This window comes from Eublepharis macularius, chromosome 18 (assembly GCF_028583425.1).
Source record: "Eublepharis macularius isolate TG4126 chromosome 18, MPM_Emac_v1.0, whole genome shotgun sequence".
Classification (NCBI taxonomy): domain Eukaryota; kingdom Metazoa; phylum Chordata; class Lepidosauria; order Squamata; family Eublepharidae; genus Eublepharis; species Eublepharis macularius.
Genome location: NC_072807.1, coordinates 29,369,872 through 29,391,042, shown reverse-complemented (window position 1 = coordinate 29,391,042; position 21,171 = coordinate 29,369,872). Strand labels below are relative to the sequence as shown.

General features: G+C 45.9%; 1 protein-coding gene across 2 annotated transcripts in view; it reads left to right on the top strand.

Moving 5' to 3' along the window:
• The first annotated feature begins 249 nt into the window (after positions 1-249).
• GLDN (gliomedin) overlaps positions 250-21,171 on the top strand; it is a 33,929-nt gene continuing 13,007 nt past the window's right edge. The window contains exons 1-6 of one of the 2 annotated variants that reach the window (XM_055002324.1): positions 250-624; positions 12,348-12,399; positions 13,546-13,563; positions 17,044-17,142; positions 18,619-18,756; positions 20,237-20,365. In XM_055002324.1, the coding sequence (XP_054858299.1) occupies positions 280-624; positions 12,348-12,399; positions 13,546-13,563; positions 17,044-17,142; positions 18,619-18,756; positions 20,237-20,365 (781 nt within the window). In that variant the 5' untranslated portion in view covers positions 250-279. Of the gene's footprint in view, positions 661-12,347; positions 12,400-13,545; positions 13,564-17,043; positions 17,143-18,618; positions 18,757-20,236; positions 20,366-21,171 lie in introns of both variants that reach the window. The other variant, XM_055002323.1, reaches the window with a different exon arrangement.

The window sequence follows — 21,171 nt, the reverse complement described above, 5'->3', positions numbered from 1 at the left end:
GCTGTCCAAAAGGGATTTGGACCTCGGCGCGGCGCCCTGCGCGCATGGACGGGACAAACCTCGACCACCCCCCCGGTCCACTCTTCCTGGCCCGCCGGCCGACCGGCCTCCCTCCCCCGGGGCCGGCCAAGGCGCCCGCCTCCCCCATTCCTTCCGCCCCGTCCCCGGCAGGGCCCGGCCGCCGGCCGCCCACGGGCATAAGAGCCTCCCGGGGCGCCGCGGCCGGAGCGCGCCTTTGGCGAGGCGTCCCGCGGCACAGGCAGCAGGAGCGAGCGAGCGATGGCGGGCCAGGCGGGCGGCGGCCGGGCGCTGCGCTGCCTGGTGGGCGCGGCGGGGCTGCTGGCGGCGCTCAGCGCGGCCGGCACCGTCTTCCTGCTGGGCCAGTGGCGGGAGCTGAGCGCGGCCGTGCGCAGGCTGCAGGAGGACGCGGCGCCGCTCCCGCCGCCGCGGGACTTGCCCAGCGCGCTCCGGCACCTGCCCGCGCCCACCGCCCCGCCGGGCCCCGGCCAGCCTGCGGGGCCCACCGCCGGCAGGAGCAAGCGGAGCCAGCGGGCGCGCGGCTGTGCCAAGCTGCGCCTGGAGCACGACGACGCCTTCCTCCTGATGGGCTACCCCGTGGTGCCGGTAGGGGGCGCGCTGGCCTGGCTGCCCTCCCCCAAGGTTCGGGGGTCCTTCCCTCCTGCTGGCGGCCAAGGCCGGGCTCCGGGGCGGGGTGGGGGGCAAGCGAGCTCCTGCTCCGCTCGCAGCCCTAAAAGCGCAGAAAGGGCCAGCTGAACGTTGCCAACTCTAGGTTGGGAAATTCCTGGAGATTTGGGGGTGGAGTTTGGGGAGGGGCCTCCACAGGGTGTGATGTCATCGAGGGTGTAATGTCATAGAGACCACCTTCCAATGCAGCCATTTCTCACTCTTGCCTGGAGATCAGGTCTAATTCTGGGAGATCTCCAGCCACCACCTGGAGTTGGCAACTCTACACACCCTTTTTCTTAGTAGGAGCTCCTGTGCCTCTAATGCTTTGCCTGTCAAAGGATCTTGGGGAGCAAAGTTGGGAAGGAGGCTTTCAAAGAGCCCTAGGCTAGGAGTGAGCAAGCAGCCACCCTGTTCCCCTTCGGTCACTGGAGAATGTTGCCCCTGTTGAGCTGCTGCTGCACCATGGTTAAAAGCAGGGTTGAAGCAATATGGCTAGAATGGCGAACCAAAGAGATGATGAGAGGAGGGCGGACTCCTTGCCATTATACTTCACTGAGGTCCCTCCCTTCCCCAAGCGCCACCTCCTCCATGTTTCTTCCCCAAATCTCCAGGGATTTGGCAACCCGTCTCGACCAATGATTGGTTAAGTTGCTGTGGCATATTGTCCAGCCCTCTCTGGTTCTTTCCTGCTCCTCCTTCCCCATCATTGGCCCTTGTAGGGTTCTAGGTGTTCTGCTCAGAAGGCACGAGAAGGTAAGAAGAAGTGTAAGCTATTGCTGTGTGTCTGATGCGTCATCAGTAGCTTTGAAAAGAAAGCCAGTCTCTGGTTTGTGACCCTTGATGCTTTCAGCAGGTACAACTTGTTCCATATTGCAAAGAAAAGAAGAGCAGCAAACAGTCTCTTACTAACAGCTAACTTCTTGGGTCACCAGTCTCATGCTTAGGAGGTGTACGTGGAAGGCTACTTGGTGATGTGGGTTATAATTTAGCTGGAGACAGTCACTGTGCACTACCTTGTAATCTGTTTCGGGCCAGAGTGTTTGGCATTAGCAGAGTGAACATGTCCCTCTGTCCATGCCAAGACAAAGCCCACAAAAATGTTATTTGATTCACAGTGCAATCCTAGGCAGAGTTATGCCAGTCTGATCCCATTTATTTCAATGGGCTTAGACTGGAGTAACTCTGTTTAGAATTACACTGTCAATGCTGTACTCACAGTCCATAAAGATCAGCCTGTGATAGGCAACCTGGGCGGGCTTTCAGAACTCCAATAGGTAGGTGCATCTCCCTAGCAGACATTCAAAACAGTTGCCAACTATTTAGTTGGCCCCGCCTGCTACGATTCTAAGTGCTACTGGAGAAGCTTTTCACAGGAAGGAGGTAAATATCACCACTTCTAATAGGCAAATCATACGTTAAAGACACAGTAGCAGAAGCTGGTTAAAACGTTGGCCGCTCTCATTCAAAAGGCTCTTTGCATCTCTGGCTTCTCTCTGATGAGACTGACCCAACCTCTTCTGTACAATGTTGAAGAGTTACTTTTCAAACCCTTCATCTCCCTAGCTGTGATTTACTTATTTATTTAATCACCCTTCAAAGTCCATTGATTTAAATGATGTCCCAATGCTTGGTGGTGGTAGAGAGTGCCCTCAAGTCGTAGCTGACTTATGGCGACCCCTGGCAGGCCTTTCCTGGCAAGAGACTATCAGAGGTGGTTTGCCATTGCCTGCCTCTGCAACCCTGGTCTTTGTTGGAGGTCTCCCATTCAAATACTAACCAGGGCTGACCCTGCTTAGCTTCAGAGATCTGACAAGATCAGGCTCACCTGGGCTATCCAAGTCAGGGCATTCATGGCTGTCATATCAATCATGTTTTCATGTCTCCCTTCTTCCAAGGAGCACAGGGCAGCACACGTGTGGTTCTCTTTTCCTTCATTCGATCCTCAAAATGATCTTGTGAGGTGTCTTGGGCCGCTCACTATCTTTCAACCAAAGTCTCAGGGCTGGGTAGGGATTTAAATCTTCTTCAGTCCTGGCTTGATGCTCTCAGTTGCTGCCTCTCTGTAGGATTTTGCTGTACTCTCAATCCAAAGAGAAGAATTGGGGATGCTTCTAACAATCTTTAGCCTTGAAATGCCCATGGGGTCCCACGTTAAAGGGGAAGAAAATTCTTAACTTGAGCGTTGCGAGCAGGAGCATGAACATCACTCCCATCCTACAGTCACTCCATTGGCTACCCCTTAGTTACTGTGCTTAGCTCAAGGTGTTGGTTATCGCTTACAAAGCTCTTCATGGCCTTGGTCTGGCGTACCTACAGGCAGGGGTCATTTCATAGAAAAAGAGCTGGAGGAACTCATTAGCACACCTTATTAGCATATGCCACACCCCTTGCCATCACCGGAAGTGTGTCATGAGCATAACTGATTTGCATATGCTACACCCTCTGACATCACCTATCCTAGCTGTTTTGGACCCAATCCTGGCCATTCAGGGCCGAAATTGGGCCCAAAATGGCAAAAAGGGGCTAAAAATGGCCAAAAAGGGGCCCAAAATGGTCAGGATCGGGCTGCTGCTGAGCAGGAGAGTGATCCGCCGCCTGTCAGAGGCCCGATCCAGGCCGTTTCGGCCCCAATCCAGGCCAAAACAGGCCCAAAATGGCCGAGAGTCAGGTGGGCAGGGCCACCTGACATGTGACCTCTTTGGGGAACTGCTGGAACTGCGTTCCTGCACGTTCCCCCTTGAAATGAGCCCTGCCTACAGGACTGCATCTTTCCCTACGCTCCTCTACGGCAGCTTTGCTGTTCCGAACAGGGTCTCCTGCAGGTGCCACCCTGCACATTGGTGACATCAACAGCATCCTATACGTGGGCTTTCTCTCTGGTGACCCCTACCCTGTGGAACAGCCTGCCGGAGAAGGTCAGGAGAGCCCCCACTCTCCTGGCTTTCCACCAGTGAGAGTGGGAGTGACAAATTCCCCCCCAGTCGATGTCCTTCCCAGCCACACGATCTCCGTTTTCAAAGGATTTAACTTCAGCCCGCTAGCCCTCAAACGATGCAAAACTGAATTATTCAAAAAGGCTTTTTACTCAGATAGGAGGGCTGTATTGTAAGGGAGGGGGATCTCAGACGATCTGCTAATGAGTTAGGGACCTAGATCTCACCACTATGTTGTATTGGATTCCTGCTTATGCTGTGTCTTTGTGAACTTGTGTCTATTTACCCTCTGGCATTGTTTATGGAAGTGTTCCTGATACTGACTGTACTAATCTCACACTGTGTAATTTGCCTTGAGTCTCAGTGAGAAAGGCGGACTATAAGTGACATAAGTAAAGAAAATAAAAATAATGAATGAGAGAATAGAAAAAAAATTGCACAATTAAAAAAACCCATCTCGCCCACAGCTGTTCTTAGAGAAGCCCAAAAAGGAAGGGGGCAGTTAGGGTGCGGTTTGGTTGCATCTGAAGCTAATCATCTGTGGGTTGGATCCTGCAAATCTGTTCAGTGATGTCAGAAGCCTTCTGAAGGCTCTTTGTGCTCGAGGAAAGCAATGTTGGGATGCTGTGTATCCAAGGCAAAACATCCATTGTGTTTACGGTCTGCTCTGCCCACGTTAAGGCAGACAGACTCCTAAAATCCATTTCAGCACCCTGTATGTGATGGTTCGCTGAACACGGTGCTGGCAGACTGTTGAAGCTATATAATGAGGGAAACCCCAGGAACCTCACATTTGACAAAAATATATCAAACAACTTTAATCACAGATATCCATCTCATTCTAAAAGAATACAAATATACAAATCCAATTCATGTGATAATATACAATTCATACAATTCATACAATAACCCACACTATATATGAACACAGCTGAAGTCCATACAATAGGACTAGGCTCGAGACCCGTGTAAGTCCAGTATATAAGTATCTATAAGTAGCTAATGCACCAATAGCGAGTCCCAAGTGGCTGTAATTCCTGTGTAAATTTCAAAACGACTGCTGCCACGCTACGCGTGTAGGAGCCCCGGTCGGGACTCTCAACGAATGGTGCGTAAATTTCAAAGCGGCTGGATCCGCGCTGAAGGTGCCAGAGCCCCCTCTGGGTCTCCCGGCAGATGGCAACGAGCCCGCCAGCTACAAATGCTCGTTTCGGAAACCCTTCTTCTTGGCCACCTTATAATCATAACAGTCAAAAGCTCAGTTTTCCGGTGGGTCAGTCTGTGCCGACACTTTCACTCCTTAGTCAACGCTAATTACAAGCTTGTAATTAGCGTTGACTAAGGAGTGAAAGTGTCGGCACAGACTGACCCACCGGAAAACTGAGCTTTTGACTGTTATGATTATAAGGTGGCCAAGAAGAAGGGTTTCCGAAACGAGCATTTGTAGCTGGCGGGCTCGTTGCCATCTGCCGGGAGACCCAGAGGGGGCTCTGGCACCTTCAGCGCGGATCCAGCCGCTTTGAAATTTACGCACCATTCGTTGAGAGTCCCGACCGGGGCTCCTACACGCGTAGCGTGGCAGCAGTCGTTTTGAAATTTACACAGGAATTACAGCCACTTGGGACTCGCTATTGGTGCATTAGCTACTTATAGATACTTATATACTGGACTTACACGGGTCTCGAGCCTAGTCCTATTGTATGGACTTCAGCTGTGTTCATATATAGTGTGGGTTATTGTATGAATTGTATGAATTGTATATTATCACATGAATTGGATTTGTATATTTGTATTCTTTTAGAATGAGATGGATATCTGTGATTAAAGTTGTTTGATATATTTTTGTCAAATGTGAGGTTCCTGGGGTTTCCCTCATTATATAGCTTTGATTGGAACCTGTCCCGTCTTATAGGCAGACTGTTGAAGCCATGACTTAAAATGTTCCTGGCCACTGGTCTGTGGATTTATGTAGACGTAGAAGATTCTCAGAGACTTGTGACGCTTGCTGGTTTTTATCTCTGTAAAAAATGGAGAGGACCAAGTAGAAGTTTGAATTATTTTCTTGATAGTTAAAAAGGTAAAGGTAGTCCCCTGTGCAAGCACCGAGTCATTACTGACCCATGGGGGGGACGTCGCATCACGACATTTTCTTGGCAGACTTGTTACGGGGTGGTTTGCCATTGCCTTCCCCAGTCATCTACACTTTACCCCCAGGAAACTGGGTACTCATTTTACTGACCTCGGAAGGATGGAAGGCTGAGTCAAGCTTGAGCCGGCTACCTGAACCCGGCTTCCACCAGGATCGAACTCAGGTCGTGAGCAGAGCTTGGGCTGCAGTACTGCAGCTTACCACTCTGCGCCACGGGGCTCTTGATAGTTACAAATTATATAAATAAACGAAAAGGTATGGGTCGTCCTAAGCAGGTTCATGACAAAGAAAGGTTGTCTGAGTTTATTCCTTTATTTTACAAGTGTATTTCTTTGCTTCTGCCACCTGCCTTCCCTCCTTTGAGCTCTTTCGCATCAAAACCCAAACCTTCTTCTTTCTTTGGCTCACTCGGTTTCCAGCTGTTAAGGGTTTTCTCTCCCAAGCCCTGACGGGGCTCCTTCGCCACTGCCATTAAAGCCCATTGAGGAGCTTCCTGTACTTGCCAGGCATCATTATCTGTCTCCTGTTTTTGTCATGTATGGCAGGCTCCTTAAGCCACATCGACTGTGCGTAAAAGGTATATAGCCTATGCACATGGTATAACCTGATCTACAAAGCCAACAGTGAAAAGCTGAGAATTGAAACCCTTCCCAGAAACTAAATGGGGGAATAACATCTGGGTCCAATAGCACCTTAAAGACCAACCAGGTTTTCAAGATATGGGCTTCAGGGAGCTTTGACTGTCAGAAGCTCATACCTGGGAAATCTGGTTGGTCTTTGAGGTGCTGTTGGACTCAAATCTTGCTCTTCGACTGCAGACCAACATGGCTACTCACCGGAAACTATCAAAATGGGGGAATGTTTGTTGTCTTTCAACCACCGCACCTACGAATTGTATTAAGGCCCTAACAGATAAATCATGTAATCCCGTACACAGAAAATAAAATAAAAGACAGTTGTCCGAGTGTATACATCTTGCTGTATTGTTTTCATGTAGTCCCCCCTCCCAAGCGGGTCTCTGAGGTGAGGAGCTCAGAGCATAGTAGCTCTAAGAGCCAAGCTACAAGTGACGCCTTACACAGGTTGGACACTTGTCAGCTTCCCTCAAGTTTTGATGGGAAATGTAGGTGTCCTGGTTTTACAGCTTGGCTCTCCATTACAGCTGCAAGACCAGAATGCCTACATTTCCCATCAAAACTTGAGGGAAGCTGACCAGTGTCCAACCTGTGTCAGGCGTCACTTGTAGCTTGGCTCTAAGAAACATGGAGATTCTCTTGATTTGGAATGCTTCTTTTAGTGTTGGAGCCAGTGGCGGGGTGCAGGACGCCCCCTTGTGGCCATAGATCTCTGTAGCCCTGGGCTCATCATGTGTGCCTTTGTTCCTAAGTGAGGGGTGCCTCTGTAAGTCTAGTAACTTGTTTTGCTTTGGGAGGAATGTGAGCTCCACTTCAAAACAAGCAGCAGTCGAGGGCTCCTCTCCTGGCATGCGTAACTCGCCCAGAACTCTGGGGGAACTGCTTGTTCTCTCTGGTGAATATGAAAGCCAGATGCTGGCTGGAGGTTTTCAGGTTTTGATTGTCGGGTGAGAAAGCTGATGCTCTAGCTTTGAGGAAGGACTTGGAATACTTCAGCAACTGTTGTGTGTGTGTTGAGAAATGGGGGTTGTGTACTGAATCAGGGTGATGGTGGAGAGTGCCCTTAAGTCATAGCTGACTTATGGCGACCTACGGGTGGGGTTTTGGGCAAGAGACTATCAGAGGTGGTTTGCCATTGCCTGCCTCTGCAACCCTAGTCTTTGTTGGAGGTCTCCCAGTAACCGAGGCCGAACCTGCTTAGCTTCTGAGATCTGCCAAGATTGGGCTTGCCAGAGCTATCCAGGTCAGGGCCTGAATCAGCGTATCGGGCTGCTAAAAATTCCACACTGTGAAAAGTTAAGGTGGCAACAGGGCCACAGAAAAATGGTACATTGTTCCAAGGGCAGGTTGAAATGTGGCAGAAGTTGAATATCCATTGTGTTGTGGGAAGCATCTAAGACACCACTTTGCTGGAATAGTACATGCTTTTACCAGAGCTATTTGGAGAGATCCAGCTAAAACCTCGACCGGTGCAATCAATCACAAAAAAGTTACTTATTCCCACTTCCCTTTAAGGCTGAGCTCCTCCTGTATCCCTTGAGGTGCAAAGGCCACATCCACTACTTCCTGTAAGCTGCACGCATCTCGCTGGCTCAAGTGCAGTAAAGTTGCTTGAAGTCGAAGCTGGCATGAAGCTCATTCCGGGCACAGGACTGAGACGTGCAGTGAAACATGCTGTAACTTTTTTTCCTTTTAAAACTGGCTCTTCTCCTGTGCCTTCAATAGGAGCTCAACACAGACATTTTAGCAACAAAACTGTTCTTGGCTAGGAGATAATTGGTGGGGGAAACAAAATCAGTAGCCGTTTCTGCTGTCCCCTGATTCTTCTGCCAACATAACATTGCAAGGCCAATTCCCCTTTTGTGCTTTCTTTTAATAGACTCTCACAGCGATTGCAGTTGACAAAATAGCCTGATGAGGAAGCGCTCCACAGAGTGGGTAATCACGCTGCCTTTGTGAATAGAGGCTTGCAGAACTGAAAGGCTCAAGGAATCTGGAACGCAGGGCGTCCCGATAATGATGGTCTTGCGGCTGTGAATTTTCAGGCAGTAGAAAAATGAAACCCTAAATTTGCAATAAGCTGCCCATTGTGAGTTAAGCAAAAAGCACAGACTGGAATGCAAGATTGGGGGCACAGCCCAAATTCAATGCTCATCAAAATGATCTGTTTGCTTTTTATTATTATATCATGGAACATCACTCAATAATGCTTTCTTCTCTTCTCAAAGCCATCTAAAGGAAGAGTAAAAAGCTTGTCCTGTACAGCATAGCGGATAGAGTGATGCACTAGGCCTGGGGAAGATCCAAATTTGAATTCCCGTCCTTTCATGAAGCTCACTGGAAGACTTCGGGCTAGGCTGAGAGTGGCTGGCCCACCTCGTGGGGTTGTAAGGGCAAAATGGAGGCAGGGAGAATCATCTGCCAGGAGGTTGTTGGAGGGAAGGATGTAATTTAAATGTAGCAACTAACTAAATGTAAAATGTGGGTAGCCATGTTGGTCTGGAGTAGATGAGCAAGATTCGAGCACCTTAAAGACCAACTAGATTTCCAAGAGTCGAGCTTTCGCGAGTTGAAGCTCTGGTATCTGATAAAGGGAGTTTGACTCTCAAAAACTCATGCTCTGGAAATCTACTTGGTAACTAACAGTGCATTCCTAAACAGAATTACTCCGGTCTAAGCCCGGTGGTTTCAATGGGCTTAGACTGGAGTAACTCCGCTTAGAATTGCGCTCTTAATGTAGTAATTAACTAAATGTATTTATGAAATGAGCAGAAGAGATTCAATCCCCAGCATTTCCAGTTAGAAGAATCAGGCAGCAGGAGATATGAAAGCCCCCGGAGAGCTGCTGCCAGCCAGAGTAGACAAGCCAACCACAATAAACCGGGGACTGGACTCAGCAGAAGGCAGCTTCATGTGAGATAAGATGGGTCAGACATGCACTGGCTGGGCAGAGTCAACAGGCAGCGAGAAGGTCACATCCAGGAATCTCACCCTCCCCCCATGCAATATGCTTGCAATTCTGTCATTACGCGCTTCTCTAAAACTCCTTCCTGAAGCTACCAAAATTTTGCAAGTATGCACACACTTGGGAATGGTGTGCAAAGGGGATGGGTTCGCGGGTGCCTCTATGAAATGCTGTCAGTGAAGCTATGAAAATTGGCAGGGAAGGAGAGGTTTCTGTTTTTACCTCAGTGTTATGTCCAGGCTGTCTCTTAGTCACACAGTGCAGAACACTACAGTCTTCTTGTGCTGTTGTCTACAGGCAGCTGCTGTTTTGAGGTATACTTCCTCTGAACATGGAGGATCCATTGAGCCATCGTGGCTAATCAATGGTTTTCACTCCATGAAGTTGTCTCTTCCCCTATTGAACACACATTAAATGAACTATCTGCCTCTGAGACACATTTTGCCAGATGGGTGTGTCTACAGAGGAAGCATGCTTTACAGAACTTTTGGGGGGCACACTGGTGGGTTATGTGTAGGCCTGGCCTGACTTGTCTAATGCCACCATAGTTTTTAATGTTTAGTTCATTCAAATGTGCAATGTCAGCAAGAAGGGAGGCAGAGGAGGCTGGAGTGTGCCGAACATTCTGGTCCAAGCCACAACATCACAAGCCACAACATTGCGCGTCACAACATCAGAGAATTTGCTAGGGCTTTATCCAGGCACGTATTTTTGGATTGGGGTGCTGTGAGACCTCATTGTTACATGGTTTGACATGCATTTTTTAAATGGCCTTAACAAGTAAGGTCAACTGGTGGCCTTCTTTCAAAAGTTAGTTTGGCTTACATATGGAAAAAATGTCCAATTTTGCCTTTATTTTGGGACATTACAATTTGTTCTGTGTAAGCATTGATATCTGTACAAAGAGCAACTGGCACAGCTCTCTTGGAAGGCTTTAGGAAACGGAGTGGACAAATTCGTGGCGGACCGGGCTATCAATGGCTACTGGTCATGCTGGTTATCTACTCCCTCCAGTATCAGAGGCAGTTATGCCTCTTTATATTAGATGCTGGGGAGCGTAGGTGGGAGAATGCTGCTGCAGTTATCTTGCTTGTGGGCTCCCTAGGGACAGCTGTTCAGCCACTGGATGAACAGAGTTCTGGAGGGCATATGAGGTCAGCCGCCTAAAAGAGAGCCATGCTTTCATTTCAGACTTGGGTTTTAGGTGGGTAGCCTTCTTGGCCTGCAGTCGAACAGCAGGATTTGAGTCCAGTGGCACCTGAGAGACCAACAGTGTTCAGGGTATGAGCGTTCGAGAGTCAGAGCTCCTTTCTTCAGATGTAGAGATACACTTCAGAGACTCCTCCTTGTATCTGAAGAAGGGAGCTCTGACTCTCGAAAGCTCATACCCTGAAAATTGTTGGTCTCTCAGGTGTCACTGGACTCAAATCCTGCAGTTCAGAGCTGAGTGACTGAGAGGTGTTTTGTAAGAATGTGTTAATGTTGCAGGAGGGATAAAAGTCAAGGGTAGATGGATAGTTAAACCTGGGATGGTGGCAATATCGTACGTGATTTTGTTTCTTAAACGACGACTTATATCTTCTCTGTTTTATCCTTGCAACCACAACCATGTAAGTAGGTTAGGATGAGAGGGTGTGACTGGCCCAAGGTCACCCAACAAGCATCTGTAGCAGAGCTGGCATTTGAGCCGGGATAATACACCAGGTGTAATAACAGTAATCACGACGAGTGATGATTGATTGATTAGTAAGAATCAAAAGTTTTACTCGAAGTAAGTTTTTTTTAAAAAAAGGAAATATAATAAAAGCCAACAGAGGTAATCGAAACGAAACCCATTGAATTAAAACAACCAATAAAGCTTAGAGAGCCTTCAGTGAAAATCCCAGTTAAAGTCCTTCCTTGTTTGTTAATATCATCTATTAAAACTATTCAGCATCCCAAATGCCATGTTAAAAACATTAAAAGAAAAATCTTAATGTGTCTTCTGAAAGACAGGAGAGGTGAGGCCAGTTGGACGTCCACAGAGAGAGAAAATTCTATAAAGCTGAGGTGACTGCAGACGAATTACGTCCAAGGCATACCTTTAAAAATACCTTTAAATTTCAGTTAAAAAATATTTGTGCTATGTTTTAGATTTATATTTCTTTCTTTCTTGCTCTACTCTTCTGACCTATAAGTCTTAAGTAGTGTCCTTCAAACATAATTGAAAATATAAGGAAGAAAGGAAGAATTTAGGCCAGAGAAGCTTAGTATGTAAACTATAAAAAGGCTGATTTCTTTTAAGTTGCCCGAATTTTCATGGCTTGAACTAAAAAAGGCATACCTTTATTCTAAAAGCAGATTATGTCATCATTACACTTTAGAATACGGAAGAAAAAGAATTACTACCTGTTTTCATAGGAGCTTACCTCTTGGGGTGTCTGGTTGAGTTGCTGACCTGGGAATGCCCCCTTTGCAAGGAGCAAAGCACTGACACAGAGAGAGACCCAACAGGGAGCCTCCATCAAGAGTGGCCAGTTCTGCTGTATCTATGGATGAGGTGTGTGTGCGCCATCAAGTCACAGCTGACTTATGGCTACCCAATGGGGTTTTCAAGGCAAGAGACCAACAGAGGTGGGAGACATTTGTGGTCTCCCATCCAAACAGATCAGGGCTGACCCCACTTAGCTTCTGAGAGCTGATGAGATTGGGCTACCTGGACCGTCTATTACATCTCATGCTGAGGTGGATAGGAAAGAAGGCAGCAAGTACAGAGAGGGTGCAGTGATACAGTGTGGTAACCTTCTCTGTGTACAGGTGCAGTTGAAAGGAGCCTTTAATAAGTGAATTAATTTACTCCTTGTGGTACATCAGCATGTCTTTGGAACCAGTTGGAGAACCATGGAGTTAGATGCCTGAATTGAGGTGGAGCAGGGGGACATCTGTATGAAGCGTTTGCCTTGAAACGCTAATCTTGTACATTGCCTCTGTTCTTTTAGGTCCGGGTGATGTTGGAACTCTGCAATGGTACGAAAGGAATGTGTTTAACAGGTAGGATGTCAAAAATTGGGTTGTAAACTGCTGAATGTACTTTGCCCACTGCCATTGCCACAACAAGTGGTGTAAGTGGTCAAGATGTAGGAAGTTTTAACTTCTGTTCTGTTGGGTATTTGGTAAATATCCTTGGGTGGGTCACTGTTGCTTAGGGCTCAGACAGGCAAGACAATTATCATGTGCCCTTGATCCATTGCAAATTGTACGCTCATGCTACCTCAGTTTACCTGGGGACTGTGCCAAAAAGGGGTTTAACCCTTCACCCCCCCATCGGTATGATTGTTTGAAACCACCTGGGCTGTTAGCACAGTTCTGCTTTAGCAGAATATTTTAATTTTGCTGCACAATTGTGTATGAGATGAGATGTGAAGCGCTAGTTCAGAGGCACTAAACTAAGCAGAATAATTATTGGGTGACTTAGGGTAAAACCACATGAGACAAAATGCACTTGGATTACACTCGAATTACACTAAAATATACTCGAATTACAAAATACACTTGAATTACCCGTGTAACTCGAGTGTATTTTGTCTCATGTGGTGAGACCCTTAGTTAGCCTCTGTGGAGAGGAGCACGTACCATGACTCTGGAGCGATTGCTTTCACTACACCAAAACTCCGTTGTAGAACGTGTATTTTGTCCAAGAGCAGTCTGCTGAAATTTAAGTTGCTGCCGATATGGGGATTGAGAGTGGTTTGTTTGTTTGCTTTTAAATATTAGTTTTCAATAAGCAGGGCTGTTGTTTTTAAAGAACTTAAGCTTTTTTGTTTCTTCCCAGGCAATACAGTCCTATGCAGGTGTTATAGTTTTGTGTATAAATGAAGCAGCACACACATTTTTCCTTAAACCCGTTGTTAATAGGAACTGTAGTTTTCTGCAGTTGTTAAGCCTCCCTTGGCTCCTTTAACAAACTATAATAATCATGATTTTTTGGCTAGCAGCTATGAAGTTAACCAGGTTTGAAATGGATTTCAGTATATAGACAGGCTCTAGAATTTACAAGTGTGAGTCAGGCATTCTTTTCCAAACTATTGTGGTCTTCTATTCAGCTGCAAAGCCCTGCCGATAAGAACTTTCTCCTCTGTTTTAGTATCAAGTCATGCTTACTATTTATTTTCTGTTCTTTCTTTGCTTTTGTTCTAGGGCCCCCAGGATTGCCAGGTAATTTGCTTTTTTTCTTATGTTATAGTTGAACTATTGATGTTGCTTACAGTACTCTGTACAGTGGTTAAATTCTGGGGCCAGCATGAGGGGTAGGTGTTGGGGTCATTTTCCAAGGCCCGAGAGCAATGAGAAGGCCTGCCACCATACAGCAACTGTAATTGCACTCTCTTTTTTCTCTGTAAATGGTGGTAGCAGTAGCATTAGACTACGGTTGTCAGTCCTGTGCTGGGAAAAGCTGGGAGGATTTTTGGGGGGCAGTGCCTGGGGAGAGTGGAAATTGGGGGAAATGTGACATCACTTCCAGGCGACACTCTAGGAATTTCCTGATCTCTATGGTCCTTGTCACAGAGATTGGGGAAATTTCTGGAACATCACTATTGATACTCCCCCTATTTTTTTCTCCTGCTGCTAAAATTATTGAGAGCAGGGGACTGAGATTGGGACAGGAGCTTGCTGGTTGCCACTGGATAAATGGCAGAGCCCTCCTTGCCTGGAAAATGTGTCCACAGGTCAAAGTGGAAGCTTACATTTTTAAAAAATCTGATTTCAGTCACACACACACACACACACACACAAAATCCAATTTTAATTTAAAAAAAATTAGATTGTTTCTCCTTGCAGCTGAGAAACCCCCATTTTCTTCTTTGTAAGGACAGTTCCTGGGGTGAGGTTTTTTTTTGGTGAAAATGTTTTTCGAAACCTTTGAAAAAGTTGTCAACAAAGTGTCAGTAAATTTATTTGCGCAATGGTGTTCTTGGCATCTTAATGTTCTTTTTTTACCATCAGCGTTATAGAATCATCCAAAATCTCCAGCTCCCACCAAAAGCCATTTGAAAGCAAATGTAGTAGATCTGTTTTTAATTTCTACTGCATGTGGTGTCCTTTTCCTCCATAAGGCATCAATTAAAAAGCCTAGATATTATGAAACTCTAATGATGCAATTACTGTATTGACATGGCTTTAGTTCTTCCCTTAGCTACCGGTCGCTTCATAACTTTTAATGCTCCTTCACTGACCTTCAGTCCTGTATGGTGATACATTTATTTAGGGATCACAGCAAAAGTGCCCCCTTGGATTTTCGTATGGTTCTGCAGCCTCCATGCAGATCACAGATGCCTGATGGTGGGTGGGAACATCAAGGGGAAAAAACATACATGAAGAGAGAGGAGGATCATTCTCCATCTAAAGCCAGTTTGGTGTAGTGGTTTACAGCAACAGGACTCTAATCTAGAGAAGCAGGTTTGATTCCCCCACTCCTCCTCTTAAAGCCAGCTGGGTGACCTTGGGTCAGTCACAGCTCTTCCAGAGCTCTCTCAGCCCCACCCACCTCACAGGGTGATTGTCATGAGGATAATAATAACACGCTTTGTAAACTGCTCTGAGTGAGTGTTAAGTTGTTCTGAAGGGCGGTATATAAATCTAATGTTATTATTATTATTATCATTACTCTGGCATTTTTGCTTCTTGAATCTGCAAACTTCAAGCGAAGATGTTGGGTTGAATATCCACCAGTAATGAAAGATTCATTCAGCAATAGAGTGGAACGAGAAGTATCTGATTATCTCTCCAGTCTCCACCCAATATGTTGCTTTATCTAAAAGAAGGAAATGTTGGAGAAAAAAGCTACACATGTTCAAAGTCAGATGTGGTTTGATCACGAAACAAATCCATTGATGAACATTTGAAATTACTTCCTTATTCAAGCTTCTAAACAGTTATTGCCCCGGTAATGATTGGTCCACTTGCTCGCAACCAAGCTGGGGAGACCCATTCAGATTATAAGGCAGTTCTTTTCCTTTTAGACTGTCAGAGGGCCAAATGTAAATGTGTTAGTTACGTCTGAATTTCTTGTATTATCCTGCAGGCAGATCAAGAATGGTTTGCACATCAATACATATACGGGTTTGCTCTGCATAGACCTCCTTCATACATGGCGTGTAATGAACTTCCTATTTCTTGGAAAAGGCTCATATTCCACCCACTCGTGTGGAATTAGTAAATTCAAGAGCATGTGTAAAGTGTGGCTTGGAATATGTAATTGAGACAGATGTTTGGGCAGTGAAGCCTCTTGTCCTCTCCTCTCCTCTAAGGAAATCTGATTGGATCCCAACTGGATCCAGCTGCAATCCCTGTTAGAGTCAAATCCCGCCATCATTCTCCCATCTGCCTGAGTGAAGATGGTTAAGCTGGAATACGGCACCGCCTTGATTTAGTTGTTTATTTCTGTCTCACCTTCCACTGAGGAGGTGGATTATGTAATGTACGTCTGTACAATCAATGGGATGAGGAGACATCTAATAAGCAATACAACACAATAATAATAAACAATGCACTACAATGCAATAATAAGCAATATAATACAATAATAAACAATACGCTAGGACTAGGGGAGCCGAGATCTGAAACGATGCGTAATATTGATGCAACAAATAATGAAAATAATGCATTAACATAATACATGAATAGAAGCAGTGGAACGAATGAATGAATTAAATCCTGCCCTCAAGTCATAGTTGACTTATAGCAACTGCTGGTGGGGTTTTCATCGAAAACACTTAGGCAATATATACAAAACCTTTATGACTAGTAGCACACAACAAGTGATCACAACACAGTCACAAGTTCTCCAAATAGTTCAATAACATACGTTGGACAATTCTTCCTTCAGTCTCTTGAAGGGATCCCGGAAGCCGCAGGCAGGCGGGGAAGCCAACTCCCTGGCTGAAGATCCTCCAGTGGAGAAAGAAGACGTGCTGTGAGAAGGTCGCAGCTATCAACGGCTCAACAGGGCGCAAGCTGGACTCCTGTTTTGGTGTTGCTTTTTCAAGAGTGTCGACAACCAGCAAACATATTCATAATGAATTCTAAAGACAGATTCCACAAGGGCAAAATTCTCCTCTCTAATCCCAAATGGGAGAACTTGTGACTGTGTTGTGATCCCTTGTTGTGTGTCATAAAGGTTTTGTATATATTGCCTAAGTGTTTTCGGTACTTTGACTTTGATATTACCGCAGTAGGTTGTTTTTTGCGGTTGCTGTTACTACGCGGTGCCCTTTCTTGTTCATTTCTGGTGGGGTTTTCATGGCAAGAGACTAACAGAGGTGTCTCGCCATTGCCTGCCTCTGCAACCCTGGTCTTTGTTGGAGGTCTCCCATCTAACCAAGGCCGGTCCTGCTTAGCTTCTGCATGTGTACAGGCAGTCGTTGCTCTTGCCCACTTGAAGGGTAGCCTAAGCTACTCCATAAGAACAGGGCATGAGTCCGCTTGGATTAGTTTTCAGTTGAAGTATTCTGGCTTGATTAGTTTGCATGTGGGCTGCTTTTCATGACTTCGTGTGTGTGTGTGTGGGGGGGGGTTCCCTGTGGTTTTCTATTGAGTCTCAACTGGGCTAGTAAATGTGGAGCTTATGTTTGGTGTAGGATTTTCCATTCTCTGGGATAGGCTTCTCAGATAGCCCATTTCGTTTGATTTCTTCAGGTCCTCCTGGTCTTGATGGGATGCCAGGTTTTAATGGCTCTGATGGAATTCCTGGTCTCCCCGGGCAAAAGGGAGAACCTGGAAGACGAGGGAAACCAGGTACATTCCCATGTAGATGACATTTTGTCCTATATCTCCTTTCCTTCCTTCCTGTTCCTTGAGGCTGACTCAACACTCCAGTGAAGTCACATGGTACGGTCCTCCTTTGTGCCACTTCAGAGTGCATGTAGAGAATGTGATGTTTTAACGGTGTCGAAAGCACTCTTCCCATGAGAAGCTACCATTTCAGAAATGGGCCACAGCACATATTTAAGTTGCCACCAGACTTCTGTTTTATTTTGCTGCAACAAACAGCTGCAGCTTCCACTCTCTGGAGTAAGTGGCATTGTAGCCACCAAGCATAGGCCGTTTCCACACGGCTTACCTTGTTCCGGAAAACAGCGAAATCTCGTGCGAAATCGCGTGAGAAGACGCTGTTATTGCATCTTCTCGCGTGATAACAGCATCTTCTCGCGCGATTTCGTGCGAGATTTCCGGAACAAGGCAAGCCGTGTGGAAACGGCCATAATCCCAGTTGGAGACTTGGAAGACTTTTATAGCTTTTCCAGGTCAGGAGGAGCCAGTGGCCAGCCTGAGGGGGCCTCCAGTCGAGGGCTTTAAGGACCCTGCTTTTCCCAGTGGTGTATTCTTGAGTCTGTAATCCCGAAGTTCTCACTCCACTGGGTACATAGTAGGCTGATCCGTGAACTCCCAGTATTCACTCTGGCAGTGGCTGATATAAAACATATTTATTTATTTATTTATTTAATGTCATTTATACTCCGCCTTTCTCATGGAGACTCAAGGCGGATTACACAATGTGAGATTAGTACAGTCGATATCAAGGACCTTTCCATAAACAATGACATAGGGTAAATAAACACAATTTTACAAAGACATAGCATTAGTAAGAATCCAGTACAGAGTTGAAGAAATGCTGGAAGAGAACATAAGCAATTCTAGGGCTGACATTAGACCACATGAAACACAAGTAGCTTATAGGAGCACATATTTAAGACAGCAGGTAGTACGTAAGGCAACATAGTGGTGAAGTCTATGGTCCTTAATTCTTTAGCGAAGCATCTGAGAGCCCCTCCCTACAATACAAAATCTTTTTTGAATAATTCGGTTTTGCATCATTTGTAGAAAGCTAGGAGAGTGTAAAGAAGATGTAAACCAGAGAGATTAATCGACTGGAGTTTAGTCTGAACCAACTTCAGAATTCTGTAAATGAGGCCTGGAATTTATTTCTAATATCAGAACTGTTAGAAAATATGAAATACCAGTGAGCCTGAGTGCCTCTAATCACATGCAGAGTGCATTTCCTTCATCAATGAGCAATCCTTGAATCTATTTTTGCTTGTTTGAAATTGGCACCAAAAAACACCTGACCAAACATTACAGCAGAAGTGAAAAAAAAAGTATGTATTTTTTTTATGATACCTGCATGCGAGGGCCTAAATTTCTGCAATGTTCTGGAAGATCTAAGCTGTTCTTCTGAATGTATTTTCTAAATCATGCTGTTTTTTTATAAAGGGCCTAAAGGTGACCCTGGAGAGAAAGGAGATCCTGGTGAAATCGGCTTACCTGGGAAAAATGGGACTCCGGGAGAAAAAGGCTCGAGAGGGGCGAAGGGAGATAAAGGAGATGCAAGCAATGACGTAACAGCAGAAGGTAAGAGATGTGTGTTGAAAAATATGAAACGAGGAGCTCCCCTGGAGTGTTATGTAGGAAGCTGACCTAGGCTACCGCTCTTTTTGCCGGCATTTGTAACCTTGTTTATAGCGATACCACTTCTTGATCTAATTTGCTCACTTCCTCCTTGGGTTCACTAATGTTGTTACATTACAAAGCTCTTGTGTTTGTTAGCGGACAACTTGAGTACTTTTGCATTTAATATGCAATAGGAGTTTAGTGCCTGCTGGCAACCACAGAGTGTGGGGAGAAACATCTTCACCCCACCCCATTCTTGAGTTCTCAAACTGCCCTGTGGAGCCGCTATTAGCTCTGTTGCAAAAATTACAAGTTGTCATGAAATGAATAGAATTTTGCAGGGGAGCCAGTGGTGGTTCTACGGGGCAGTTTGTGGACAGGAGAGCAGTGTTGTGGGAGAGGTCTAAGTGGCTTCTCCCTGCACATTGTTGTTGCCTACAGAAAAGGGTTGGTAAGTATCTGGGAGGCGCAAAACTCCCATTGCCTGCTTCATACAACTTCCCAAATGCAAGGACTTTGCAATATGAAGACTGGCCCCAAGTGACAGTAGGAAAGTCAGAATCAGTCAATCTCCGATCTCTTTAAGCAACACAGGAATAATACCGATTGGCCTCCAAAAACATTCCAGTCTTAGGGCTGTTTCACTGCTGGTTTGTGTGTGTGTGTGTGTGTGTATCTTACCTAGTATTGTTTTGAACGTTGATTGCCAGTTGGTTTTTAAACGGGGTATAAATCTTTTAAATAATAGTAACACGTTACACTTCAATTGCATGTGTGTAATTGCTGTGTTTGCTAGAGAAAAGAAGCTTTGGGAGGGACCGATGCTGCTCTTTTCAGCTTGGCTTTTTGCATGGCAGCTTTAGTTTAAAAACCAATAACCGTTAGAGAGTCAATCACAGATTGCCCATGTATAAGTCCCAGCAGCCCCAGCCGCTCTCGTATCAAGGCAAGGCAGTGAAAGAGACTCTACAGAAGCAAAGCGCTCAGCTGTCCTGATTGGTCTAAGGTTGACAGGAACCACTTGCCATTTTCCTTCTTTGCTGGCAAGTAGCAGTAGTAGGGAGATGGTTCCTCCATCAGTTTCTGCTGTTACAGTGGCTTGTGTGCCCACCCAGAGCCATTTACATACACCCAGTACATGGGAACTGCGTAATTTCCTCTAGTGACCAATAGGATGCTGACGACGAGTGGAATGGCCTTAACTTCCGTTGCAAAACTGGTTCTGGAATAGTACTTTTGTAGCTGCTTTGACATCTCTAGTGATGCTCCAGAGGAGGCGACTGAAGATCACAGAATTAGGATTTGACTAAGGATAAATTCAGGTCAAAGCTAGATGGTTTATCCCCCCCTCCCCCAACAAGATGGGTTTTCTTGCAAGTTCCTCAAGCTGGTAATAACTTTGCTGAGTGGGAAATACAGACCTTGACTTGTGTCTTTTTAGGTGTGAAAGGTGAGCCAGGCCCTCCGGGCCCCCCTGGCCCCCCAGGGCTTCCAGGTCCTCCTGGGCCCCCAGGCAAACGAAAAGCAAAAGCCGAGGTCCAGGAGAACATGTTCAGTGCCAAGTGTGTAGGTGAGTTAATTTTAAGGTCAACTTGTTCTTGTCTTCAACTGTACATTGGAAATCCGAAGCTAAAGCTTGCACACTGTGTTGTGTTACTTTGGTGGGCCTTTAAATAAGAATGTTACGTGGCTTTTGTTTTGGGGTTCAGCTGTGGACCCACGTCTACCAATTCCCCCCCCCCACCCACTGCTACTGGTCTGAGTTCTCCCGTTGAAACTAGCTTTAATCTTACGAAGACCAAATCACAAACTACATTCAGCGCAGGACTGCTGCTGAAAATGGCATCTCTGAGTTCTTGCCAATAATGTGTCATACAGCTTGGGCCATGACGTGCTTTCTTCACTACCGTCTACATGGTTGTCTGGCAGGTGAGAGGGAAAATTATGACATCAGTAAATAGGCCAAGTGATCCTTTTATTATAGGGGAGAACTCAACACAAGAGTTCCCATTTCAGGCGGCATCCCTATATCAAGTAAAGTGTGTTGTGCCGCCCAGAGTAAAGCTGTACCAAGTACAACAGCCATTTTGTTCAGACTAACCAAAATATTGCAAAATAGCGAACAAGTTTATGTGCCTTCCAGAACGTTTTGTAATAAAAAAAATGTGTATTTGTGGGGGAGAGTGTTTCCAGTTGCTAAAAAAAAAAACACCTGGTCTGTACTATTTAAAACAGGATAGAGGATATTTTTCAGAACCGGATAGGTGCAAGATATGCTGAAACACAGAAGCAATTTCTGCCTGAAACGGATCTGTTTTGTTAATATAAGGGCTATCGCTTTCTCCCCATTATCTGCTGTACCGAGGGGCCAGCGTG